The 17474-nt window shown below is 38.2% G+C and overlaps 1 protein-coding gene and 1 pseudogene across 9 annotated transcripts in view; one reads left to right on the forward strand and one right to left on the reverse strand.

The window, feature by feature from the left end:
* The window catches only part of KDM4C (lysine demethylase 4C), a 392424-nt gene that overhangs the window by 358062 nt on the left and 16888 nt on the right, over positions 1–17474 (reverse strand). For all 9 annotated transcript variants that reach the window (XM_029919878.1, XM_029919877.1, XM_029919876.1 and 6 more), the window contains exons 3-4: positions 15794–15969; positions 8520–8634 (exon numbers count right to left, since the gene is read on the reverse strand). In XM_029919878.1, coding sequence (XP_029775738.1) covers positions 8520–8634; positions 15794–15969 — 291 coding nt within the window. The remainder of the gene's footprint in view (positions 1–8519; positions 8635–15793; positions 15970–17474) is intronic.
* Positions 13047–14837, forward strand: LOC115276851 (annotated as a pseudogene).

Below are 17474 nucleotides of genomic sequence, written 5' to 3' on the forward strand. Positions count from 1 at the left end.
TAGGGATATACCCAAAGGATACAGAAGGGCTGATGCATAGGAGCACATGTACCCCAATGTTCATAGCAGCACTTTCTACAATAGCCAAATCATGGAAAGAGCCTAAATGTCCATCACCTGATGAATGGATCAAGAAGATATGGTGTGTGTGTGTATATATATATATATATATATATATATATATATATATATGCAATGGAGTACTACATGGCAATGAGGAAGAATGAAATATGGCCATTTGTTTTACTTTTTTTTTTAATATTTTATTGTCAAATTGGTTTCCATACAACACCCAGTGCTCTTCCCCACAAGTGCCCTCCTCCATCACCACCACCTCTTTTCTCCCCTCCCCCTTTCCCTTTAACCCTCAGTTCATTTTCAGCATTCAATAGTCTCTCGAGTTTTGCGTCCCTCTCTCTCCCCAACGCTCTTTCCCTCTTCTCCTCCCCCCAGTCCTCCATTAGGTTTCTCCTGTTCTCCTGTTAGACCTATGAGTGCAAACATATGGTATCTGTTCTTCTCTGCCTGACTTATTTCGCTTAGCATGACACCCTCGAGGTCCATCCACTTTCCTACAAATGGCCATATGTCATTCTTTCTCATTGCCATGTAGTACTCCATTGTGTATATATACCACATCTTCTTGATCATTTGTAGCAAAGTGGATGGACCTCAAGGGTGTCATGCTAAGTGAAATAAGTCAGGCAGAGGACAGATACCATATGCTTACACTCATAGGTCTAACAGGACAAACCTAACGGAAGACCATAGGAAGGGGAAGGGGGAAAGAGACCTGGGGAGAGTGAGGGACACAAATCATGAGAGACTATTGAATACTGAAAATGAACCGTGGACTAAAGGGGGCGGGAGAGGTATGGAAGGGGGTGATGGTCATGGTGGGGGGCACTTGTGGGAAAAAGCACTGGGTGTTATATGGAAACCAATTTGACAATAAACTATTAATAAAAGAAAAACAAAGCAAGTCTGAGAGATTTATGAACAGTGATGTCACAAGCTTTGGTCACGAGTGAAGCAATATCCCCTCACGGTGAGATGTGCTATCTTCCTCCAGTGAACTGCAGAAAACTATCATCAAAGATGGTGACACACAAAGGAAAGTGTGAATCAGAAAGTAATGCCATCCCATAGGTTGATTTTTAGGACAAAGAAGTACCTGGATGCAATACATCCAAAAAAGGCTACCTTGCTCTTAAGTGACAACTCTGATGATATAGATAAGCTAAGCTCCTTGCTAGTACAATACTCTGACATCATTTCAAAGGGGCCACTGCAGACTGCACTACCTGTGATGATATGAGACATTCGAATAGGAAAGTGTGGGCAGTGGAGGAGACGGGTGAGGCTTAGGGGTAAAGCCATGTGTCATCATCAACAAAAGCAAATCTTGCAGAGAGGACTCTTGAAAACAGACAATACTCTTGGAGATCCTTCTAGTGTTACCAGTTATAAAGATAACAGCTAGCTTAAACAATGCATAGGGAACTTGATTTTAAATCTTGATTTACTGAACCATTACCATCATTAAGAGGATCACCATTGTACTATATGATAGTACTAGAAATGCCATCCTAAATAGCACAGAACACAAGTCTAAATGCCTCGCTCTCACTGTCCTGGTATAAAAATAATGTCAACGCTTGTGCTTAGCTCTCACATGTAGAAAAAAGAGACGCACTCCATCTCCAAAACCCTGTAGAAATACACACAGCTACTGGCTATATCAGAAATGTTCTAACTTCTGCCTTTCCTACAGATTGATTACCTATTGAACTTCCATGTTTCTTAGCCAAGCTGAATCATCCCCACACAGTGACAGGACTTTTCCTCCTTGTTCCTCTTTGCTCTTTGCATTTCTTTTTATGTGTGTGTTTCCTGAAGAAACTCTCATGCTTCTTTTAATAGGAGGCTAATTTTTTAAACATACAATTAGCAAAGGATAGTTAAAACTTATTTTCTTTACAATGAACCAGTCCTTAATGAAGCATAACAACAACAAAAATTCAGATGTTAGCACTCTTAAGCTTCTCTTACTGTTACGAAAAAATCCTCTAGAGCCATCCAAGAACACAGGCTGCTCTACTTCTAAGCTCAAGAACCTCTTTCTTTACAGAAAATTTCTGATATAACCAAACACCTCAACTTAATTGTCTCAAGGTATCAGTGGAGTCAATGTATATGAATCACATTCTCTTGAGAGCATTTAGAAGTGTCTCATTTATCTCAAAAAAGGTTTTTTTTAAATGTTTATTTATTTTTGAGAGAGAGAGTGTGTGTGTGTGTTTGTCAGAGAGAGACAGAGAGAAAGAGAGAAAGAGACAGATTCCAAAGCAGGCTCCAGGCTCTGACCTGTCAGCACAGAGCCCAACACGGGGCATGAATTCACCGACCATGAGATCATGACCTGAGCCGAATTCAGAAGCTTAACCAACTGAGCCACCCAGGCGCCCCTCAAAAGGGTTTTGAGCAATCTTCCCCAAGAGTAAATAATTATGCCTCTGTATTAGGGGTTTCCAAACTTTTTATGTTAAGGGCCAAACAATAAATATTTTAGCTTTTGTGGGGCAAACAATCTCTGTCACAACTACTTAACTCTGCCCTAATGGTTAAAGAAAAAAAAAGCCATGATACATAAATGAATGAATTAGGCTATGCTGCAGTAAAACTTTATTTATAAAGACAAGCAAAAGACAGAATCTGACTGCCAAGCCATGCTCTGCATCATACACCCAAGGCTGGGCTGTGTCACCATATGCCTTTAACATCCTTGGTATTTCAACTTAAAAAAACAGTAACTTGTGATTTCAAGCCCCACATCAGGCTCTGTGCTGACAGCTCAGAGCTTAGAGCCTACTTCGGATTCTGTGTCTCCCTCTCTCTGCCCCTCTCCCATTCGTGCCCTCTCTCAAAAATATATAAAAACATTTTTTAAAATTTTTAAATAAAAACAGTAACTTGTTTAAACCATGTGACTGTTACTACTGCCATAGTCTACTGCTCACATACCAACTGAGGTTCTTTAGAATCTAAGGAAATCCTAAGGAAACCTCTGAAAGAAGCAGCAGAATGAAAAAGGAACTGGGGCACGTGGGTGGCTCAGTCATTAAGCATCTGACTCTAGATTTCAGCTCAGGATAGTATCTCGTAGTGTCTGGGATCAAGCCCCCATCAGGCTACACGCTGACAGCACAGAGCCTGCTTTGGATTCTCTCTCTTCTCCCCCTCTTTCTCCTCCCCTTCTCTTTCTGCCTTTCTCCAGCATGCGTGCACTCAAAATAAATAAACTCTGAAAAAAATTGAAAGAGGAACCAACCCTCATGCTCTGGGTTCTCCAAGCCCTTCTCCCGTTACTATCTAGGCTGACTTTTCTTAACTAGTCCTTCATGAACACCTTCACTCCTAATTCCTGTGTTGTATCTAAGCCTGCTTATCACTAATATGGTACCTCTTCTGTCCAAAAGATTTGCCTGGTGCTGCAAGACAAATATCTGAGCAGGTGGGGTCACTACAGCACCATAGATCTGGGCCCATACTCACAGCCCTGTCTCCAGCCTGGGGCAGATCCCTTCCCTCAGATCCCTATTCCAGGTTGGCCTCACCCTCTTCAAGTTGAAGCTCAAAGAAAAGCCTCCAAATTCAGTGTGGTCTTAACTGCAAATTTGCCTAATTCTTGCCCCATCCTCCTTTCTGCCTCCTTTACCTGACGTGAACTTACTCATCTAAGCCAAGTTCAGATGTCCTCTCTCCTCCAGCAAGGGTTCCTTCAGTGCCAAGCCTGCTCTAAGTGTGTCTCCTCCTTTCTCCCTGGAACCCAACACTTGCCTTTATGGCCAAGCTCATTATACTTTATTGCCCCTCTAAGCCTATGAATAATTACTTGAGAACAAGGCTCCTTATTAATCTCTGTACCCTACACAAACTCTTTCTCTCACCTACCCAAACCCTAAGAACTCCCAGACCCATCAACAAAAAGCTATGGTTTTTCAGTCATTCTGCTAAATGGTCACAACCAGAAATTACGGGGGAAAGTAAACTACAACTTGATGACCATAATTCCTTCCAAAATAATGCCATGAACCGTATCAAACCAGTTTCCAATATAATTTAAATATTGAGCCAAACAGTTAAGCAAGTCAAGGATACAATAGCAAAGAGCAAAGTAATGTTTTTGCAATGCACATTCAATGATTTGCATTTGTGAGGATTTCCAACATTGCTGACATTGCGGGCTACTGGTATACTCTTTGTCACTCTCTTTAATGCACTCTTCCTCTTGTTATTCTCCATCTACCTCAAGGGGGTAAAAATTAGTTTTTTTTCATTTGTTTGAATTAAGGTGTCGTGTGATTGGTTTTGTTTACCATTAGCAGTCTATAACATCTCTCTCGTTTTTCTGTATACTACAAAAGATTTGAAAATGTCAACTCAACTTTGGAGCTACCAAATGTTCCCTCAGAGCCTACACAAATTCCATAAAATTATAGGTCCTACCAAAATGACAGATTTCTGACTCCAGAACATGGAAATGATGAGGATGCTTTAAAACAACATGTTTATGAACCAGTGGATTTCATTCATTGGATTTTAATAACTAAAGTTACCCAAATCTGAAGTCTAAAGTCAATGTTCCCTGAAAGCAATACCAGTGTGTAAGTAGTTTTCAAATACAAGCACCACATTGATAAGCACGGCAAGCCAAAGTCCATCAGCTCTTCTGTGCCATTGATAATTATTTCACTATCAAATATGGAAAGCTAATTCAGGGCATTTTTATGTTAATTGTTCTGAAAACTGTCCCAAATATGCTGCTTCTACCTCTTAATTATATATGCAAAAAGGAATAAAGAGGTCAATAATCCCACAGGGTGGTTAGAAAAAAAATCATTTACACTGAATTTTTATTATTTTAGATCATTCAGACATGCAACCTCTCCACCCAGAATCCAGATGATTCCTCGGCTCAATCTTCCTCTCAGAAGCCTGAAAACTTGCCAGTATACCATATGGAAGAAACCAGAGAAGTCACAAAATAAACTATCAGCTTAGGGGGAATTTATGGTTAACAACAACCTAGTTTTACACATTTCTACAACTAAGAGATTAATTCTACATAACTGCTTCCTTAAAACTGGTAGGGAAGATAAGAGAACCTGTCAGCCCCTCTACAAACCCACAAACTTTGGAAGTATATCCCTACATCCCAAATATAAAATGTCAACAGTATTTATTTACTCTGCCATACTCATTCCAAAGGAAATCCCACAGAAGCTAGTTTTATAAGACAAGGTGTCACGTTCTGCAAGGAAGCCTAACTGTTAACAGCGCTCATTTTCCTAGATATAAGTAATCATAACATGTTAAGCATAAAAAGATATTTCCTATCACTGAAGAATAAATGATTAAGAATAAACTAGAATTGACATACCAAGAAAATATAGTATTAATGTAATACAAGATATAATTTGGCAATCTAAACATGGCAGGAACTAGAATACACTGAATGATCCTCTAAAGAATAATGTTAGAAAATGTTTTTAAAGCCAAACGCTAAAACTTCCTTGGTGCTATGAGGAAACACACAGTGATGTACAAATATGTGTATACAAATATACACACTCACATAAAATGAAAAGCAAAGGAAATTATAAAGAGGCTGTTTCTGTATGGTAAGCTTATAAGTAATTTTTATTTATTGTCTTCATATTTTCCTATATTTTTTCATTTTTCTATATGAGGATATACTACCTTAATAAACAATAAATTCTCAACATAGAATTTACTTATATTAATGTAAACCCAGAAAAACAATAGGGAATGTTTTCTCTTTTTTAACTTTATTATACTATTTTAAACATACACATATTTAAAATGTCATGTATTATCATCTAGTGCCAATATTTTGCCATTCTTCTTTCAACTATATCCAATCCACTTAATTTTCTAGAGTATTTTAAAAACAAATCCCAGACCCCATGTCATTTAACCTGCATATATTTAATGTGTATCTTTAATTAATAAAAAATATATAGTCACCATGGCATCATTACATTTAACTGCACAACAACAATTCCACAGTACCATCTAATATCTAGTCCATATTCAAAAATAAGAATGTTCCTTTAAATTTAGAAATCCATCTAGAAAATTTTAAACTGTGTCACTGCTTCATATCCAGAATATATAGAGAACTATAAAGCGGTAAGACAAGCAGGACACAGAAGACAAATACTCAAGAGTCTTAAAAAGGTGCCTCGATAAAAGGGAAAATCCAAACAGCAGTGAACATAAGGGAAAAATTCATAATGAAACTTAAAACCACAACTACAACACACACCCAACAGAATAGCTAAATTTAAAAGGCTAACAATAACAAGTATTAAATAGGATGTGGAATAATGGGAACTCAAAAACACTGCTCTGAGAAGGTGCAAACTAGAAAAGCGTTTACTTCTGAAGCTAACCATGTGTGTACCCTACAACCACTACTAGTCATACACCCGATGTAAACACCATTCCATGACCAGGGAAACTTGCACAGAACATTCATGAAAGTTTTGTTCATAAAAGCCAAAACTAAAAACAATCAACATGACCTGTAGTGGCACAACAATAAATACACTGTAGCACGTTCATACAACAGAATATTATAAAGAAAATGAATGTACTATAGCCACACAATGTAGAAAAAAACTTAGAAATGTTTATAAGGTATGAAAAAAACCAGACATAAAAGACTACACTGAATGATTCTGGTTGTACAAAATTCAGAAACAGGATACAATGAACTATATTCCTAAAGAAAACAAAGAAGTGACTGCCATAAAGTCAGAATAGTGATTACCTTTGGATAAAAGAAGAAGACTATGATCAGTCAAGGGGGTATGTAGGGAACCTCTAGCATGCTAGTAAATATATTCCTTGGTGTCAGTGATGATACACAGGTGTTCACCGTGCAGTAATTTATTAAGCTTTAGGTTACTGTTTTATGCGCTTTCTACCTTTTTTTATATTTCAAAATATAAAAAGTTTAAAAATACTATAATAACTGATTCAGGTAAAGATTATCAATGGATGCAAATTCACTGTGTGAAAGGCTGCTGGGATACAGGATAGTTATCTAGTCTCTAGGTATCACCCTATAAATCATTTATTAAATATAAAGAGAAATTCCTGACTGGGTCCTTCAGATTGGAGGAAAAAACAGTTTGTAAGTATTTTTGGCAAAATTAGGATCTCATGAATATGATCTGCATACTAGATGATTTAAAACACATGCTGAAATAATGAAAGGTGAATGCCAAAATGTCTGCAACTTGCTTTCAAAAAAAATTTTTTATGTCTTTATTTTATTTTGAGAAAGAGAGACACAGAGTAAGCAGAGAGGGAGACACAGAATGTGAAGCAGGCTCCAGGTTCTGGGCTGTCAGCACAGAGCCTGATGCAGGGCTCGAACCCACAAACCATGAGATCATGACCTGAGCCAAAGTCTGACCCTTAACTGACTGAGCCACCCAGGCGCCCCTGCATCTTGCTTTCAAATGTTACAGCAGAGTCAGAGAAAGATAAAAAGAGACAATGGCAGCAAAACAGAGAAACAAAGGAAATGAGGCAAATACTAACAACTGGTGACTCTAACTGAAGAGTATCTAAGTGTTCATTGTGCTACTCCAATCTTTCAGTAGTTAAGACATTTCATAAATAAAAAAAATAAAATATAAAAACAAATTTAAAAAAAGAACAGAGTTTACATGCACTAGGAGGCAGCAAAAAGGATTGGTTTATTTCAAGCATGTTATGGCCTCATAAATAATAACTGGAAAGACTGTAATAATATGTGCTTTTTACAAAAGAGAATAATGCTCATAATTTGGGGGGGGAAAGGAGAATAAGCCTATTCAAATATAAGCTTTTTTAAATGACTAGGGGAAAACTACTAGAAGAATACATATTAAAATACTGTTTTAGCTTTAAGGTGGTAGAATTATGGATAATACTTCCCATTTTCCTGTTTAATTTTTTTAACATTTTTTCATTTTTTGAGAGACAGAGTCACAGCGTGAGTGGGGAAGGGGTAGAGAGAGACAGAGAAGGAGACACAGAATCCAAAGCAGGCTTCAGGCTCTGAGCTTTCAGCACAGAGCCCAACATGGGGCTCAAACACAGCATGATCATGACCTGTGTCGGAAGCTTAACTGACTGAGCCACCCAAGCACCCCCCAAATATTTTTGAAAGGTGTTTTGCTTTAAAATTTTTTAGTGTAATTTAAAGATCAGCCAGATAACCACATAATATATTACTGTTGAACAATTTCAGGTATTTGTACCATTAGGTGGTTTCCATCTGACAAATGTCAGCAGCAGACCTTACTGCTGTGTCTTTATTTTCTCTTGTCCTATGAGGAATTATGGATCACACAAAGCCTAACAAATGACTACTTCTCAAGTACCTAAAATCGTAACAAAAATAGGAAATGTGTCCTTTACAAAATCCATAAATATACCTCATCATATATGCTTCCATTAATATCTGCGCCATAGATGGGTGCCACAAAAGTTAAATTCTTCCAGTACTTGCGCTCCAAATCTTCATAATCCAAGTATCTTGGAGTACAGTATCTGCAAAAGGTAAATGAAAAAAGCACAAACCAATATGACAATTATAAGATTTTCTCCACCCATATGTCTTAAATCATTTTCTTACTTCTTTAATTTTTTAATGTTTTATTTATTCTTGAGACAGAGAGAGAGAGAGAAAGAACAAGTGGGGGCAGGGCAGACAGAGAGAGGGAAACATAATCTAAAACAGGCTCCAAGCTCTGAGCTGTCAGCAAAGAGCCCAACACAGGCTCAAACTCGTAAACTGCGAGATCATGACCTGAGCCAAAGTCAGACACTCAACAGATTAAGCTACCAAGGCGCCCCTTCTTAAATTACTTTCTAAACAAAATCTTATCAAATGAAAACACTGCCACAACTCATGTTGTCAAATCTAGGAAGTAAATATACCAATGTATTTATCATAGATCTCTGAAAACTCTTAAGATTCCTAAATAACTCTATATAGTAACTTCATTTTTGACTAGTAAAGAAAATATTCTCATGGAAGTATCAAATATATAAGGAGAATAATTAAAAACTCATTACCTTATCTTTCAAAATATTTTCTAAAATCTTTAACCAATTATACCATATAAATTTTACAGGCTTAGTTAAATAAAATGGCTTAAATAAAATACAGAACACAAAACAAGGTAGACCTTTCTATATATTGACATTAATATCTCTCCAAAGTGAATTAAGCAAGTTACAGAATACTATGATAACATTTATGTAAAAATATATATAACTGTACTCAAAGGGTCAAAAAGGAATATATACCATACTATTAATATTAATGGTTATCTTTCACCATTGGAATTACAGAAAGGCACTTGCTTCTGTCTTATTTGGACTATGAACAAATAATCTTATATTAACATGTACACGTACACACACACACACACACACACACACAAAATACCATTATTTCTACGTGAAAAAAAAGAAATCAAATGAAGAAAGTAATGAAACTGTGTGGCTGTAAAAAGAATGCTTAGCAGCAGTAGTAATCCTGATAGAGCCTACTGAATATTTTTAAGTGAATAACTGTAGAACCATCAAAATCAATATCCACTATACTGGGACCCAAACTGGTTATCTAAACAATAAGGAAGAATACCAAACAATTTAACAACTGTATTTGAAATACAGTTGCTGATTTACTCAAACCATTAGCATCTGGGCATGAAAGCACCATTAACTCCACTGTATTTCACCACCTCAATTAGTAGGTTTCAACAGTAACAAGAATTCTAGGCACAAGCTAAGCAAGCTAACCAGTGTTCAGACTGAGGCAATAAAAAAAGGTAACAGAGACACTGTTTATTTTGATTTACTGAGAAATCTGTTAGACTTTGGATACTGAAGTCCTAAATTGCCTTTCACTGTAAGATGAATCTATCACAATTCATTACTCAATCAAGATCAATTTTTAATAACCTATAACTTTAACAAGGAAACATATGATTCAGAATTATTAAATTATTAAATTCTAAGATCTGAATATCTGACACAATGATTCTAAACTTGAAAAACGTGACCAGTTCACTCAGTTGGCTACAGATTTCATCCCTAACGGACTGTCAAACAATCATAGCTATCCCACAAATCCAGTGTCAATTTGCTCAAAAGCAATCCAATGATTCCTTTTCTCTAAAACATTTCATTCACTATATTACAATTGTTAAGAGATAGGTATCCAGGACCAGCCTGCCTAGAGCTTTGAATCCAGGGTTTGCCATGTATAAGCTACGTAACCCTGAGCAGGGGACTGAATTTTACCAGACCTCAGTTATTCCTCTATAAAACAGGATAAGATCAATTGAGTTACTGTAAGGACTCTATCACATAATTATATGAAGCACATAGCTCTATGACTAGAAGAAAGTATAGATCCGCAATATAAGTGACACAAGAGAGCATATTATTTATCTCCATAAAGTTTTATAGTAGAGCTATGTTGGAGGTCTCTAGATTTTCTTTGGAGTAGGTTGTGTTATCAACCAACTGAGCATGTTATCCTGTCTTCTGTTTATACCAAACACATTATGTACTATATGCCTATGCAAGGGCATGTACTGAATGAAGGAAAACAGATGAACAGAAAAACCAGGGGGATGTTTCCTGTCTCACATGAAAATTAACCCCACTTTAGGACCATCCTACAACCATAATGAACACCGTTTCACACTAGTCTAGTATAGCTCTAAGTGAACAAGCAAGAGGCTTGGATTGAAGCTTAGAAACTCATTTCACTGGCATTTGAAGTAAATTCCCCACATGAAATTGGCAGATGAAATATAAAAAGAGAATTCTCAAAAGTATTTAACATTGTAACAATATAATGAAATTAATCCAACTAAAAAAAAATAGTTTAACATGGAATAACCTTTCAGGCAACTTATAACAGATATATTTTGCAACCAAAAAAAAGAGTCAATTATTCTTAAAAATCATTTTTAAACTTCAAAAAGTCAAGTAATGTACATTCTGTCATTAAAGAAATCATGACAATCTGTCTAATAATTATACTACTTCAAGCATATTTTGGCTTTCACGGCACTAATCATTCAACATATACCGAAAGAGCAGCTACTATATCCCAGATAGCGTACCAGGTATTGGGTATATAGTGATACACAAAACAAATAACATCACCTGAATGGCTATCTTCAGGAAGAGTCAATCTACAAACAAGCCACCTGAGCAAAAATTGAACAGATATATGAACAAAGTAAGTGCCTAATAAATTAAATTCCCTCTAAATAGGAAACTGATACTATGCTAGGGTAATCACATGGGCTAGAAATGACCAAAGTTTCTCTATGACAATAAAAAAAGGTCTTCCAGTCTCTTTTTTCGTCAATATTTTGAATTACAATGTATTATTAATGATGATGGTCTTTGGGAGTTAAAATTCTGTTTCTATAATGTTTGAATTTTCAAATAAGAATGTATTGCTTTTGTGACTGATAAAAACATGCCTGACCATCTTTAACATCCATCTCAATAGCACCTAAAAAATGAAATCATTTCTTTCCTGATTAACAACCACAGAAGTCTTATTTTCCTTTGAGAAACTCCACAGCACTTTGCACTTTTCCTATGGTGATTATAATCATTACTAAAGGTATTAACAAACATTTTCTAGCAAGTATAATCTTATTACTTTTAAGTACAAATTGTCTCCTGAAATATCAAAGTAGCCAAGCAGATGTTCCACTAAATGAGCTAACCTATTTAATTAACACTTTAAAAATGACTCTGGTAATGGGTGCCAGAAGATAAATAATAGAATATAGTACATTCATACTTATAAAAAGTTGGATAAATTTTCTTCCACAATCTTGTTTCAAGAGCATTGCACTAATAAGCTGTTAAAAGAGTTCCTTTTTTTTTTTAAATACTTTTAATATTTATTTACTTTTGAGAGAAAAAGAGAGTGTGAGCAGGAGAGGGCCAAGAGACAGGGAGACACAGAATCTGAAGCAGGCTCCAGGCTCTGAGCTATCAGCACAGGGCCCAACTCGGAGCTCAAACTTACGAACCGTGAGGTCATGACCTGAGCCAAAGTGGGAAGCTTAACCGAGTAAGCCACCCAGGGGCCCCAAAAGAGTTCTTAAAATAGTTTGAATGCAAACCATTCCAGACAGTGATCAAAGTTTCACATTCTCAATGGGATCTGAAACAATGACGCTTTACTAATGCTTATCAAGAATTTAAAAGAAGGGACTCACATTAAATATAAAAACTTCAGGGGCACCTGGTGGCTCAGTCGGTTAAGCATCTGACTTTGGCTCAGGTCATGATCTCATGGTTCATGGGTTTGAGCCCCGCATTGGGTTCTGTGCTGACAGCTTCGAGCCTGGAGCCTGTTTCAGATTCTGTGTCTCCTTCTCTCTCTGCCCCTCCCCCATTCATGCTCTGTCTCTCTCTGTCTCAAAAATAAACTATTAAAAAAATTTTTTAATATAAAAATTTCAATTCCTTTGAAATAGTCACAATGCTCCAAAGGAACTTTATACAAGGAATTAAGATTCTTCAGGCAGCATACAGTGCTTACTATGTCAAATATAAATTTAAAAAAAATTTTTAAAGATATCGACTAAATTCATCCAAAGAGCTTAATTTCACACAAACCTATCTGGAGAATTTGGACAATGTTTTTTGACTGGCTGATTGATTGGTGGGCTTGGGGTCTAATTTTTTTTTCTTCAAATTAATGTTTTGGTCTGGGGCCTTAACTATTATATCAGAAACTTTGTTAAAAAGGTAATAATAATTATAATGATTTCTAAATACGTTCACAAATTCTTTGATACTCCTCCCTTCAAGAAGTGGAGCTTAATTCTCCTCCCCTTGACTATGGGATTCACTTTGCGACTGGCTTGTAACAAAGTAACACAGAAGGGATAGTCAAGAAACAGATCATGAAGAGATACTGTGGCTGCTATCTTGGTTACTCTCTTACATCACCAGCTCTGGAAAAAGCCAGGTGCCAAAACATGAATAGTCCATGTGACAAAGAACTCAGGACTCTAGCCAACAGCCATGTAAGGAGAGCAATCTTAGAATACAATCTTCCAGTCACAGCCAAGTTTTCAGATGATAACAACCCAACCAACCTAACAACTTGACTGCAATGTCATGAGAGGCCCTGAGCCACAACCACCCAACCATGCCACTCCCAGACTCCTAACCTTCAGAAACTAAGATAATAAATAAATGCTTATTGATTTAAGCTATAAGGTTAGGGTAATTTGTTACACAGCAATAGGTATAATTACAATAATGCTAATACAATAATGGTGGTCCTTCAAGTCATTCAAGGGTTTTCTTTTTAAATCACTTATCTTCTAAGTACATAATTTCTCACTTGAGACTTAAACACTGTCAGGGGTATGGCGTGGCATATGGCCCTGGATAGCAGGCACAACCAACAGTGCAGAGAGCAGAGGAAAATGCTCACCACCCTGACGGGTCCTTTCCCAAGCCCTTAGGGCAGCAGAGGACTTGGGGACCTGTAAGCGCCCACAAGGCACAAGAAGAATCTCTGCTGTTTGCCCTGCCTTACCCTGCCTCATACCAGGCTCAGCCACCTTGGCCCCAGCTGCATCAAGTGGGGGAGACAAAGGCAAAGGAGGGTGGCACCATGGGCTTAGGCTGTGTCTTCCATGCTGGGGAGATGACGATGCTGCTGCCATGGACAGCCCATGCCAGCCACAGCCCCTAAGTGAGGCTTTCTCAGGCCCTCAGTGCTTGTATCTAGCTGGCCAGGACTGGAGTGAAGAGTTACCTGCCCTGTCCCCTGCTACCTTCCTACCACCAACCAGGAGCATCTGATGAGGCCTTGGTGGGGAGGAAACCCCAAGGGCCACAGCCATGTCCACCACAGACAGCGCCCTGTGGGAGAGCTTCAGCAGACAGGATGGTGGTGAGCTGCAGCTGTTGTAGAGTAAGGGCACAGCAGCACTGGTCACCAAGGAGTACTAGCAACTGGTGGCCCAGGGAGCCCTGCCTGAGGTCCTCAAGTGGCCCTTGAGCCAGGCAGGAAAACCAGGAAGCATAGGCCAAAGGGAAAGGTGGCAAGTACTGCAGCAGTGGCAGCGGTGAGGTCAGTGTGGGGCTGAGGGAGGAGGGACTGCCCATCATGCCCAGTGCCTGGCCCCAGACTAAATTGTACCCTGCAGGTGGTACTACCTCATCTGTGTCAAGGATAACTTCCTAGGAGCAGCACTTGGTGGCCATGTGCTGGCTGAGGCAGACGCCTTGAAGTACAGTGGGCACCAGCGTAATAGGCAGCCTAGGTAGAAGGCCATGAGCCCAGGTGCCAAAGCACTGGGGTCCTCATGGCCCACACGGATGCTGTAATCTGCCAGGTGGCTATGTCATCCACAAGATCATCAAGGCCATGGAGGTACGTTACTCAGGCATGTGGACAATCCACATGGCAATGGGCACTGCATCACCTGTATCTATTACCTGAATCAGAATTGGGACATGAAAGTGAATGGCAGGCTGCTGTAATTCTTCTCTGAGAACTGACCATGGTAATCAACATTGAGCCATTCTTCAATGTGTTGCTTATTTTCTGATCTGATAGGTAGAACCCCCATGAGGTGAAATCAGTTTATGCCACCAGGTATGCCATCAGTGTTTGATATTTTGATGCCAAAAAGTGGGTAGTAACCAAAGATAAGTATCAGTTAGCATCCGGGTAGAACAGGTATACAGCCAAATACACCCACATGCTGACCAGCCCAGAGCTGCATGGACAGATAGCTCGCCCTGACTTTGGGAGAGCCTTTGACCCCATGCTGTTGGCCCAGCAACCCACCAGTCTCAGTGCCTGCCTCTTTACTGCCATTGCTGCTGCTTCCAGCTTTTCCTCTGTCTTGTCTAGTGTGGAGGGCTCATCTGACATTGAAGCCCAAGGAAAAGGAAAGACCTCTGCTGCCTGGTAATGGGGCCAGTGTTAGGAGCTACTGGAGCTGGGGACCTGTGGCTTACCCTCTGTGATCCTGCTTCTCTCAGGTGTGAAGAGCTAAGTAAGCATTGCCACCTCCCACCAGGATACAGAATTGGGGGCTGGAGATGTCATAGCCTCTGGCTGGTAAAAGTTTGTTGGGAGTGGAGAGTATCCCCAAGTCCCCCACTCCTCCAGCCTGGAATGTGAAGTGACTCCCAACCACATGGCCATGGTACCTTTGGGGATATACTGCCACTGTGTGGACAGGATAAAATGTACTGGGAGGAGCATGGGTGTGAAAAGTCCTGTCAACCAAGAAAGAAATAAAAGTTTACCCCCCAGAGCCGCAAAAAAAAAAAAAAAAAAAAAAAAAAAGATTAAACACTCTGACACAAAGAAGAAAATCTGCCTAACGAGCATGAATCATGTGTAGAATAAAAAATTCATGGCAACTAAAAGATAGAAAAAAACCATTTGCAGATATTATGAATAAGATGATAAAATGAGAAACAACTTCCTTAGGGGTAAACTAAATGTAAGCAGGCAACCAACTGAAGAACAGAAATGAGGTAGAGTTAAATGTAAACTGAAGGAAGATATGCAAAAAACCACTGTTCTTCATCACAAGCTCCTCTGTCCACTTGGTTTCCTACCATGTTCATGCATATCTTTGAAAAAAAATAAAAATAGCAAACTGCATGCACTCACTTGCCACTGTTTGCCAGCTGCCTGAACTCCTTCACTGTCATGGCTTTTTTCTGGATGTTGTATTGAGTGAACAGTCCTGACTGTCCTGTGACCATCTGCTGAATTGGTGCTGGAATAAGCAAATTATCGATGTCATCATAGCACTGCCTTGGCTTCCATTCCCGAGGAGGAATCACCTAAAAAGAAAATAATAAAATAAAATATTATCTGGGAAATATTCCAAGGGAATACAAAGAATGTCTCAGCATTTCTATAACAAGTGTGTAAAGGAATAGTGAGGATTCAGATTAAGGGAAATACTTGCATTCTCTTGAATATTCACCTTATTGATATGATTCTTTAAAAACAGCAAAATTTATTGATCACTATACCAAACAGTACTTTTATATCAAATACTGTACTTTTACCAACTTAATTTTTAGTTGATATTACTAACCTCAATTTTAAAGGTAAAATCAAGAGACACACAGAAGCAAAATAACTTGCTGAAGTTCAAATAATGCCTATATTAATATGATAATTCCTTTTAAATACCTCTCATACAATACAGAAAATAGCATAGTGGTTGGTGTGCTAGTAAATGTTTAACAATCAGCTTTCCAGGAAAGTAGAGAAAACACTGATTTGTTGCTATTGCCTATTTCCATGATGTAACTACTCCCACCATGGCTAATTTGAGCTTACCATTATGACATAAGTGAACACAAAGTTAGAAAGAGATATGCAACTCTATGAGATATCAACTTCTATGTTCCTGTATAAGGTTATTCAGCACACCACTCTTTTCCAACAAACTTTAAACAGTTATTAACAATGAAAAGATCAGGGGCACCTGGGAGGCTCAGTTGGTTGAGCTTCCAAGTCTTGACTTCAGCTCAGGTCGTGATTCCAGGGTTATGGGATTAAGCCTTGTGTCAGGCTCCATACTGAGCAAGGAACCTGCTTAAAATTCTCTCTCTCTCCCCTTCTGCCCCTTCTCCCACTTGCACTCTCACTTGCTCTCTCTCTTTCTCTAAAATAAATAAATAATTCTTAAAAATATTGTCTTTTAAAAAAATTTTTTAAAAACAATGAAAAGATCAGTAAACAGAAAGACCAAAAAAATATGTTCATGTAATTAAACATTAGAATGGACAAAGTTATAAAGTCATGATTCATTACTGGAATTTATCCACCTTTAGAAATTGTTTTAATTTTTAAGATAAACTTTAAAAAATTAATTGCAATACATAGATAACACACATTAATAAAATGCACAATCATAAATAACTGTGAACTATTATAAAGCAAACACCAGAGTACCTCCAACTGCCCATCAAACACATCTCTCTTGCTCGATAGGTAACCAGTATCATTGCATTTATGATATTCATTTCTTTGCTCGAGCTTATAGTTTTATGCCTGGGTATGCATCCCAGCACTGACTTTTTTTTAAATGTATAGAACTATAATCATCCATATATACATATCTTGAGGTTTATCTTTTCTATTTCACGCAATATTTTTGTAAGGAGTCAAATATGAGGGCCTATGATATTACAATTCATGAGTTAGAGCCCCGCATCTGCCTCTGCACAGTCAGCATGGAGCCTGCTTGGGATTCTCTCTCTCCTGCTCTCTCCTCTCTATCTGCTCCCCCCTGCTCATGCAAAAGCTCTCTCACTCTCTCTAAAAATAAATA

This window comes from Suricata suricatta, chromosome 13, assembly GCF_006229205.1.
Source record: "Suricata suricatta isolate VVHF042 chromosome 13, meerkat_22Aug2017_6uvM2_HiC, whole genome shotgun sequence".
In the NCBI taxonomy this organism is placed as follows: domain Eukaryota; kingdom Metazoa; phylum Chordata; class Mammalia; order Carnivora; family Herpestidae; genus Suricata; species Suricata suricatta.